The following is an 11,662-nucleotide window of genomic DNA, read 5'->3' on the forward strand; positions in this document are numbered from 1 at the left end:
TTCACTGCCCTGGGAATCCTAGAAGATGAAGTGTGGGTTATAAATATCAATAATAAATAAATACCTGAAAGACCACCTCTTCCCATATGTACCTACCTGAGCCCTGAGGTAATCAATGGAGGCTCTTTTCACGTTCCCTCACAAGCTGAGATACAGCAAGTTGACCAAGCAAGAAAGAGCCATCTCAGCAGTGGCCTCTCAGTTAAGAAATGCTCTCCCCAGCAAGGCCTGTCTAGCACTTCCATTAATATATTTCTAGCACCAAGCAAATACCTTTTACCCTCACATCCTTTTTAATGGCTTGATGTTGCTGGTCTTCCTGGAACTTCTACATAGGGTTTTCCTCCTTTATTTACTGTTCTTATGATCTTGTAGCTCTCCTCTCTGTTTTATCCTGATGTTTTAGCATTGTGGTATTTAATTGTTTCGTTCTCAACTTTGTGGTTTTATATTGTTTTAAAAGTTGACCAGAGAACGGCAGGTATAGGGCGACACAGGAAGATGTTTAATAGATAAATAAATACTGAGATGGTACTTGCACAGTGGTACTTGCAGAATGTGACCTTACTATTGGTATTATTTGAACGTCACCCCTAGAGCAACGGTTATGGAGTGGTGCAGAAATAAAATGAATGAATGAATATTGGGCTGCTTAATCCATGCATAGCAGTGCAGCAGAACCTGGGCTTTATTATTAGCATCCTCAATTTGCAACTTCTTTCCCTTGTTCCATTTGCAGCTGAACATGACATTCCATTTGTTTATTGTGGCACTTGCTGGGGCTGGAGCCGCAGTCATCGCTATGGTAAGATATAGAAACCTTTCCCTTGGTGGTAAAAGTCACAATGAATATAAGGGATGCTTGTTCTCTAAATCAAATAACATTAAATGTAATGAGCTTTATCATCCAAGTATTTTTTGAAAGCGAAGAGCATATCCCACCTCATTTTATCCTCACAACAACCTGTGAAGTAGCTTAGGATGAAAGCATGACTGACCCAACTTGATCCAATAAGCTTCATGGCTAAGTAGGGATTTGAACCCAAGTCACTTTGGTCCTAGTAGGACACTCTGATCTGCTATGGCTTTTTGGAATTCAGAGATCATCTGCAGTATCTCTTATTCAGTATGCATATGGACCTTTTTGCAATGCATTTTTCTGAACAAACAAGCAAACAAAAATACAAGGGTAACAGATGTACAAAATAAAATATGAAAAATCTGTTCTTATGACTGACAAACAAATGCCATTTTGGTACCTCACACCATTTTAATACTGCCAAAATGTAACCATTAAAAAGAAGAAGTTAGGCATGCTCATAGTTTTGCAGAAGTGTATGGCTATTCTTTGGTGCAGGAATAGAAACCAGAAGACTTCTGACTTTTTTCAACCTGGGAAACATAATAGTTATCCAGTATTGAAATAACAAGTCTGGAATAAGAAGAAAAACCAATATAGGAAGGACATGTTCCTAGTGGAACCAGAGGTCCCTCCAGGCACTTTGACTACAGCCCTCATCTGTTCCAGGCAGTATATGATCTTTGGGGCTGATGGGAATTGTAGTCCAAAATGTCTGGAGGGCTCCAAGTTCGCACATGCTGTGAAACTCTGAGTTTTGAGGGGGTTTTTTTGTCTTCCCACTTTTTCCCTTTTCCATTGTGTGTTGTTTGTTTATTTGCTTGAATGCAAGCCTGTGGATAGGGAGTGTCTTGTTTTGATTTCATGTAAGCTGCTCTGGGAGCCGTTTTGGCTGAAAAGTGGGGATACAAATGCTCTAATTAATTCATTCATTAATATCAATCTCCAATTGTTCATCTGCCAACTGTACACAGATTATATCTGGATTCAGTTTAATTTCTGAAATTGCTTCTTCTAACAGTGAAATAATGCGGGGTCTGCAAGTTTCCTGTTGTGAAACAAAGAGGTGCTGCGTTATGCCCCTGCAACAAATGCACCAAAACTATCTTTCATTTTCCAAAAGATAGTGATAAAGCTCTTGCATGTTTTATACAAATTTGAACTTGTCTACTTCTTTAGTTTCCATAGTGATAAGATCGGTTTTCAGTGTCCTCTTGTCAAAAATGGCTGTCTTCCTGTTCTGTGGCTGTTGAATGTGTCTCGGTCATTGTTTAGACAGCAAATAGACAGCAGCATGGTTGGTTGGACAGAACTTGGAGCTTGGAACACACATTAATCTTTCTTGCTCAAGTCTCCATACTTGATTTAGCTACCTCTGCAGACCAGAACAAAGATTAATTAATACTTCAAAGTGGCTCCTTCTTTGAATGTGCAAAGCTGTGCAAATTCTTCTATCCATTATATGATATATTTAATTCATTTCCTCTTGTCTCTCCCAAAAGCAAGGCTGGTCAATACGCCATAAACCCTGAAATATAAGACAACATTTTCACTGTTTAATTTATCAAAGTATGTTCTCTCAACAAGTATTTTGGCACAGAGAAATACTCCAAATCATTCAGCTGACTGTGAGTACAGAGACTTGCCAATTGCAAGTAATTTCCAAAGGCTGCATTAAAAATGAATATTTTGGTTTGTATCCAATGTTATGCCTACTCAGAGCAGACCCATTTAAATTAATAAACATGTGTCTGAGGAGCTATGCAGTCCTTGAACTAAGCAGCAGGCAGCAACCCAGAGAAGCAGCTAAGCCATCACAGAAGGTAGCTGCCCTGACCTTATCTAACAAAGGTTGAGGTGGCTTCCTCATCCTCCAGAAATAAGCAGAGTCCCTTTCATATAGTCTTTCTTATCACCCCGTATAAAGGAGCAGTGCCGGGGACACTGATAAGACAAGACTGTCATTGTCACACAACTCCTGTTTATACCACAAGGATGGAGTACCTTTGGACGTCCTGATGTTGTTGGGATCTGATTCCCATCAGCCTTAGTCAACATGCCTAGTGACTTCACAACAGGTTTTATCTCGTCAGGTAGGACAGCATCCTGAACTTTGTTGGAAAGGCTCAAGAGCTGCAGAGCTTGCTGGTTCCCAAAGCTTAGGAGGAGTTACTTGTTTGGACTTTGACAACAAAGCAATGAAACCCTATGATGGTTTTTTGCAGTTTGTTTAACTTTTGGATTTATGCACTGAACTGCCCTGAGATATACGGGTATAGGACCGCATACAAATTTAATGAAAAAAATTAAAATCCAACGTGCAGATTTCAGCATGGAAACTGAAACCCACCCAATTCAGTTCTAATTTGTGTCCTACATGCCTCCTTTGAGTAACAGAGCCTGCCTTCTGGTACATGGCAGGTTTTTGTGCACAAACACTCTACAGACTTTTAACACATGTAGTCATGCAAGTAGAGAAAAAAATGCTGTGGGAAGTGACTTAGACTCAAATTCTACTAGCCCAGAAGATTAAATCAGTTTCTCATACAAAAACCCCCCACAAAAACTCAGGCATCAACAATGTCTAAAAATAAGGAAAAGTGCCTTGCCTTGTATATATCCAGAAAGCCTTGACATGACACACTTAAGCTTTAGGGCAAGCTGCTCATAAAAGTGTAAAATTCAATTACACAGGAGCCTTTTAGTGACGGTGTTGTCCAGTGAATTGTTAACAGATGGAAGAGAAAACCCCACAAACCTCAAGCTACCTGCTTGAAAGAAAAGGAGAACTCAGTCTTCTGCATGTGGGCTTCCATCATCCTGAAATTGACAGTCATTTCAGAACTTATTAGTGTAGATATGAGAATAAGTCTACATAGTAGGATCAGGTTGCCTTGACTATGTGTCTGGCTTGTGGAGCCTCACCTTCCTTCATGAAACCAAATGAAAACTAGATCAAATGAAACTAGATCAATGTCATTCAGCATATAAGCATCTTTTCAAAATGCCTTGGCATTGTTTTAACTTCTGTCAAGCAGGAGGGCAGACTTGTCAATGAGAGCAGGGATAAGAAATGAGGAGAAATGGCAAGGGATACCATTATGGGAAATGGAAAGACGATGACTAGGGCTGCATGAAATAGTTGAAAGTAGCATGCTGAAAATAAATTACCATGCCAAAGATTAATGCTGTTCTGCTGCTTTTTGAAATCTGATTGTGCCTACAGCAGCTTCTTCCACCTCTTCCTTGACCTTATTTGTCCAACTGGCTATAATTACCTTTGTGATCTTGCTTATGGGATGCCAGAACATTATATTGTCTGTTGTAGCACTGTGACATCATGAGCAAAATTGTTTGGCTAACCACAGCTATTTGAATCAAAGAAAGGTGTGCAAATGAGGGTGAACATAGTGGAGGCAAAGAAGGACACTGGTAAACAACATGGAAACAGATTGAATGTATTTGCAAGAAGTCACAGTAAACAGAGACTTGTGCAAACAAGCACAAAATAAAGCATGGTCAATGCCTCCAGCTTCTCTTCTGCCTGGAATACCATTTTGCCTAGTGAATACCATTGTCCCAGCCCAGCCTTTCAACTCTCATCAGCCCCAGCCAGCCAGAGAAGTTTTGTAGGTATCCGGAATCTTCTCTTTTTAGGTAAGGGCTGGAATGTGGCAGAGTCCAATAGAATCTGGCTTGGTGTGATGAAATGTGAAATAAATGTGATGAAATTCCATGGCATCTCTCTCTCTCTCTCTCTCTCTCTCCCTCTCCCTCTCCCTCTCCCTCTCCCTCTCCCTCTCCCTCTCCCTCTCCCTCTCTCCCTCTCCCTCTCCCTCTCCCTCTCCCTCTCCCTCTCCCTCTCCCTCTCCTCTCTCTCAGGTTCACTACCTTATGGTTCTGTCCGCCAACTGGGCCTATGTGAAAGATGCTTGCAGAATGCAGAAATATGAGGATATTAAGTCAAAGGAAGAGCAAGAGCTCCACGACATTCATTCTACCCGCTCTAAAGAGCGACTCAATGCATACACATAAGAAAAAACCTTGTCTTACTTTCTACCATTGAATGATTTGTTGTTTAACTAAAGGCCATCCATCTATCCATTAAAAAAACAAAACGAAATGAAAAGTGCTTCTCACAAAAGATAGCTAGGGTGACATCTACATCACCCCTGTACAATTCTTGGTTGTCTAGCACTTGGTTTTCCTAATTAGTTAATAGCTTGTGTGATCAGTCTCTACTACAAAGCTCCCGAAACAGCCCTTTCCCCGAATCCTAAAGTGATTATTTTCTGTTAGATCAAGAATACTAACTACTGTCAAATACGGAGATGTGTTTGATTATTTTTAAATCACTTTGTATGTGTTATGCATAACACCTTTTTGCATTGTTTCTTATATGTTTTTGAAAAGGAAAAAAAAGCTTTTTATACTTTTTAGTTTGGATTTTGGTAAGTACTTTAACTACAGGTATACTTCAAAGGGACCATGGTACATCACGTACAATTTCTAGAGGAGGCACACTGCTGACATTCCTTCAGATTTGGAAATCTCGCCAGGTGGACCGGTGGGCATCTTGACAGAGAGGGGTCCTGAGAACATTTTAAACAATCAAAGGTGCAATTTCTAAATTTGTAAGAGTAGGTAAAAAACAAAACAAAAAGAAGTGCTTCTTATCTTTGTTAACATTGTATGATTCTTCTTCATGTACTTAACAGAGTATTCTTCTCTCTTATCAAAGTTCCATTGGTGGCTATTCATGTTTATATTGTGAGCATGCAGACAGTGGTGCTTGTAATGCATGGCCATTTGTCTTTTTCAAAGCGTATTACCTTCCGCGGTTACCTTCCAAGAGTCGCAGTGTATAGAACCAATGTTACATACAGCTATGCGTAGGTTTCTGCAGAATGATCGTTATAATCCCACAATGGTTATGCTGAATTGAAGCTGTTCATGTGCCGATGTGAGCAATTGCTGCTTAGCTACATTTATGAAAGTGATATATCTATAATACAGCAACCTCTTAAAGAGTCAGAAGTCTTTTTACCTGCTTTAAAAATTTAAGTGGATTGCACCTGTCTGAACTATACATATACTGTATGTGATATATTTAAAGGAGGCTTCCATAAATGTAATAGCTTGGCTTGTAGCTTTCCTACACACATACTGGTTTACCTGTCTTATGTTAAAGTGAGGTTAATGGCTGCTACTGGACCTATTGTTTGGAAGTGTTAGTAATATATTTGAACCTTTATTTTGAGTAAGAAAATATTAAGAGAAAAGTCAGTAATGTTAATCTGAAAGAAGTACCTGTATTAAAAAGAAAAAAAGAAAAACCATACAAAAAAAGGGGGGACATCAGTATTATTGGACCAAAATTGGTGTTTTTAATTTTCTTTTTTCTTTTGCCTATTTCTAATGCTACAAGAATGCTGTAAAGTGTCTTTTAAAGTGATGTATCCTGACAAGACATTTTTGTCAGCGTTTAAAAAAAATCCTAGCTAGTTTTGTGCACTTATTGGACCATTGTGAATTCTCTCTCAGTGTAAGTGCATTTCTAATAAAAGTTCTTGAGTAAAACTCTTCTTTGTACTATTACTAGTCATGCATCATCAGTAATTTTTAACAATTCTTGTAGTAGGTAGAGGGTAATACTATAGTTACTTGTGGCATGTTTATGCATCAAGTAGTATTAGTTAATTTTGATTTTTTTTAATTATAATTTTTTAACTTTTTTTTTTTACACTTTACTGTCTTACGGGGTCAACATTTTCTGATATGTGCAGTACCAGTATTTACAGTTCTGCAGAAACTATTATGAACCTCTTTCAATTCTATATTGTAGTGTTTCAGTTTTGTGTCTTAAAACAGTGTGATGATTTTTAAAACAGTGTCTTTTAAACTCCTGTAATGATGTTGATGCTTTTGGCTTTTCTCTGGTATTAGAGTTTGTATTTTCACAAAGAATGCTTTGTAGCAGGCATTACAATTAATCTGTTTTGTACATAAATGTGCCAACAGCTTGATGGTGGCGTTTTTGAAATGTAGAACCAAGTGCTTGCAAAAATGTAATAAATACACTTGTGTACTTTGTGTACTTATTAGTTGTCCGTGCTTCATTTTTCACCTTTTGATATAAAATTTTATGTATTGGAAATTTCAGAGGGGAAACGTGCTCTTGATAAGTTACTGTTTTCTTGTTTTTCAGAAGGAACATTTCCCAACCTGATTGTTCTGTCAAGGGTGTATTAAATCTAAAGGCTTTGCTTTCAGGTTTTAATGGAGCTTCATCAGAGCTCCAGTACTGGTCAGGTTTCCACCATTCCTTTTAATATCAGGGACAACTTTGCATGTACATCCTCAGGAGAGATTCCACAGGACTTAGGAGAGAACTTAGGATCCTAAAGTATCACCTTTGAGTTGGGATTGTGTTGTTGCTGCATTCTTCCTTCCTACTTATCTCAGGCACTTGTAGTCAGTGGCAGAGCATCCTGTTTCACCATTTGAGGCAAAACGGGCAATGCTCCCCTGCCTCTGCCACCACCTCTGCCAGCTGCAGAGAAGCTGGTGAAATTTCGCACGCTCCACAAGATCTCACACGATTTTGGTGAGATCCCATTGGAAATCAGTATTGATGCTGGTGCCATTTCTCTGCCTGTGGCAGAGGCAGTGGGGCAGGTGAGGGTGCCACCTTGGAGGCTTCCGCTCCCTGAGGCAGTGGCCTCATCCCACCTAATGGCTGTGCTTGTAGTGCCAGCCTGTAGGCCATGCCAAGCAACTATGTCAAGTCCTTCAGAGGAATCTGCCTTTAGCTGAGATACCTCTCAACCAGTTGCTTTGAACTGCAAGTGGGGGAGTGTTGTTGTACTCAGGTCCTGCTTTCAGATTTCCTATGGGGGGGAACCTTTGGCCCACCAGTTCTTTCAGAACTACAGCTCCCATCATCCCTGGCCATTATCTATGTTTGTTGGGGCTGATGGGAGTTGTAGTTCAGAAACATCTGGAAGACCACATGTTTCCTACACCTTCCATAGGTCACTGAGAAACAGGATGGTGGACTAGATGGGCCTTTAGCCTGACCAATCAGGACTCTTCTTTTGTATTTAAGTATTTCCTTTTCAATGGGTTGTGGCTGGGTTCTCAGTGCTTTGTCTTATGACAGAAATCCTAACTGTCAGCTCCAATTCTACCCTTCCTCACATTGGAATGCTTCATATTTGTTTCAGCAGGGAATACTGAGAATACAAACAGGCTCTTTTCAATAAGCTAAAATCAAAGCTTCGGCAGTTATATTTCCCTCTCGGCATTTTATGGGCTGTGTGTGCAAGTTTTGAATCATCTCATGATTTATTTCAGTGCACTGACAGAGTAAGCAGCTTCCTCTGAGCAGTGAATGGAATCTTTGAGACTCGAGCAGGAACCTTAAAATTGTTCTGGTAAGTTCAGATATTGGGTGTACAAAATGTTGCCATAGTATGCAGTGCTCTTGTTTACTGTGGCAGCCTCCCAGCCTACCAGCCATGCCGTCATTCAGAACACTCCATTCCATCTACCACCCACCCCAATAGGCACTGAGCAATCTTTGACCACTGAGTATTCTCAAATCGTTTTGGGGGTGTTGTGCGAATTTTCTCTACTTACACATTTTTCAAAAACATTATGTTTGTTACTTCTGTTAACTTTGGGGACCCCACAAACCTCTTGATACCTGCCTTTTGCACATGGCTAGTATCATTTTGGTTACATAAGCAATAGCACTCACAGCCCAAACATCAGAAATACAGGGCACCTACAGAAGTGCTTGAGGAAGGAATCCATATTCTAATTACAACATGTACTTCTATCATGTTACACTTTTGTCTGTTTGTCAGTGATTGGCTAATAGGAGCATTGTTTTCTAGAAAATGTGAGATGCAGTATTTGAAAAGAATTCTTTTTTTAAAGGAACCTTTTTCAGCATCTTGCCTTTGGAGTCAATTTATTATTTTATGAATCTGTCATGGATTCTCTAAAAGCTGTCTTATGTGTCAGAAGCCCACAATATAAGAATAGACCTTGGTTCAGAATAACATCAGATCAAAGATAATTGATATTCTATTTCTTATGCCATAAATAAACATTATTTTGGAGTGGGTATCTTCTTTGCTGAAAAGATCAAGAAATTGGAATGACAGTGTCTCATTAGTTCTTAGCCTTGGGTGTTACTGATATCCATAAGTTGGATGATTATGCACATATGATAATACAGTTTATACTGAATGTATGACTGCAAAGCTATCTTAATTTTTTATGAGCAATCTATGGCTACTGTGTATCCTCAGTCCTAAAGAAAGGTAGTAATGAGTATCATTATTTCAACAGTTTTTCCACCCCCATATTGTTGATATATTCTGTGCGTTCAGGTTGATTCGACCACTATTCATCTGAGCTTTTTTGAATGCTATCCTATACCTGCTTATCTGGGAGCAAGCCTCACTCAGTGGGACTTACTTTTGAAAACTGATATAAAAATTGGGGTTTGGCTTTTGCTGCCAAACAGACAAATAAATAATCAGCCTTGCTTTTCACTGGATCCAGTCTCCATCCATTTTTCTCTGACCGATCATGGACTTAGATCATGGGCAGAGTCATATGGGGAGTTGGGCAGCAAAAGCCATTTCTGTCACGTCACACACACAAGATTTCATTTGCTCTACTCGCTGTCTCTCTCTTGTAACCAGTCCTTTGGTGGTGAATCAAACAAGACTTGAATCCACAATATTTGTTAACAATTGGAGAGGTTTTTTTCCTTGGGGTTGGTAGGGTAGAAGGCAGGGAGGTCAACAGTAGGTGGAACCAGCCAGATCCAATGAAAGGAGCTAGAAGCAATGATGGACAGAGCTAACTAATTCTGTTGTTGTATCTGTCCTGGCCCCAGCTGAGTTTTACAAAGGCAACCCTGAGATTAAGGAGGAGAAGTCTGACAGCCACTGCCACCCACTGGACTGGATGCAAGCAAGCAAGCAAGGAGGCAGGCAGGTGGGGCTGGCTGAGGGCAGACTGAGCTTGGTGGGGCAATGTCCCATCTGCCCCAATGCATCAGCCTCTACTGTTCATTAATGTTGTTACAGGCCACCCCAATCTCCACCGAATAGGAGCTAGATTCCAGAGGTCTTGGCACTTAACCAGGGATTGCATCCCTTTGGAATAAGGCATGGTGGAGACTGTAGGGTCTTTAAGAAATATGATTTAATTACACATATTTACACCTACGTTTAGGAGTAAGAGACACCCCAATAGTGTCTCTTGTTCCTCCCATAGCTTCAGCCAGCAAGTAGGCTTGAAATAAGTGTTTTTGATTTTCCCAACCCACCCCCAAGCCTAACAGCTTTTCTCATAGACACCAAATCCAGGGGGCCCTGGATGGTTGAGCACCCACAAAATGTTCAGTGTGGGTGCTTGGCCAAGCGACCCAAAGCACTAAAGCAGGGTGCTCTGTTGGGCCCTCCCACTGCAGCGGCGTCATGTGGCATGTGCTGCACATGATGTCACACACACATGCTGAGCACCCACAGTGTTGGATGGAATCCTGCACACTTGGTCTTCCCTCTCTAACTGCAGTCTCCAGGAAGATTACTCCCTTCCTCAACAATTAAGCTTGCAAATCCTTGTCCCGGAGCCAGTAGAAGACTCTTTCGAAACCTAATTACAGTGTCAGGTGCTGTTAGAGTTCACAGCTGTAGATGAGAGGGACAACATTTCCCTTTCCCGCATTGACTGTTCCTCGCTGAAATTGCCTCTCCTTAGTTGAAATTGGGCTTTAAGGGTGCTAAGAAAAGTCTTCTTTGGAATCTAATTGTGGCACAAGGGTATTTTTTGGAAGGGGGAGTCACAGTGGGGAAATGAAGAGTTAACTTTTCTCTTCCTAGTTGTAAACCCCCAGATTTTCCCCCATGTCACAATTAGGGTTGAATAGAAGACTTCTTTCAAGCTAAACTGCAGCTGGACGACAGTGGGGGGGAGGCTGTGGGTGCATGTGCACCCATGGGTGCTTCATTGATGACCTATGAGCTACAGTTAAGTAAGATGCAAGGCATGTATAAAAACTTATTAGCTCTTCTAAAAGGTATTTGCCTTGTTACCTTCCAGCTCTCAGACAGCTTGAAGTAATGGGAGTGCAGTCAAAGCTATTCAAGGATTAATAGCGCATGTCCTAGCTTTGCACATTAGTCAAAGCTTGCTAGGAGAATGTTTACTAGTAATGGCAAAGGATTTCCTGACTTGGAAAGGCTTATTTTGACAGAAGCTAAGAACTTTTATTAGCATTGCAAGAAAATAAGCCCATTTGTTATTTAAGTTTGCATAATATAAAAGGAAATGGAATACAGGAAATGCGTTATATATAAAATGGGAGAATGCATTTCATTAATCAGTCCTTGGGAAAGTGATGGTAGTTAAGCTTTGCCATAGTGCGCTGGAAATAGGCAAGCGTGTTCACAATGTAGGACCACACGAATGCTTTATTTGTTAATGTAATTGTGGCTAATTATCATTGTTTTAAAGCTAATACTTCTGAGTTTAGTTCATTTCATTTAGAGCCCTCTGGAGGGAATCATTTTTATTTCATTTTAGTGGATGTTTAGTGAGTGGTGTTCACAAGATTCACATGTAAATTTATTAACTTATTTAGAGTATTTATACAGTATAGACTATGCTATAAGAAAGCCTCGGGGTGGACATAAGAAGAAATAAAACAATTTAAAGTGTAATCTCTTTCTCTTTCTCTCTCTCTCTCTGTCTGTCACACACACATAGACAGACATG

The 11,662-nt window shown here is 40.2% G+C and overlaps 1 protein-coding gene across 3 annotated transcripts in view; it reads left to right on the top strand.

Moving 5' to 3' along the window:
* Positions 1-6,960, top strand: part of GPM6A (glycoprotein M6A) — a 180,067-nt gene extending 173,107 nt beyond the window's left edge. For all 3 annotated transcript variants that reach the window (XM_081875480.1, XM_081875478.1, XM_081875479.1), the window contains 2 exons: positions 740-805; positions 4,742-6,960. In XM_081875480.1, coding sequence (XP_081731606.1) covers positions 740-805; positions 4,742-4,894 — 219 coding nt within the window. In that variant the 3' untranslated portion in view covers positions 4,895-6,960. The remainder of the gene's footprint in view (positions 1-739; positions 806-4,741) is intronic.
* The last annotated feature ends 4,702 nt before the right edge of the window (positions 6,961-11,662 follow it).

This window comes from Podarcis erhardii, assembly GCF_964252035.2.
Source record: "Podarcis erhardii genome assembly, chromosome: 9".
NCBI classification, from domain to species: Eukaryota; Metazoa; Chordata; class Lepidosauria; order Squamata; family Lacertidae; genus Podarcis; species Podarcis erhardii.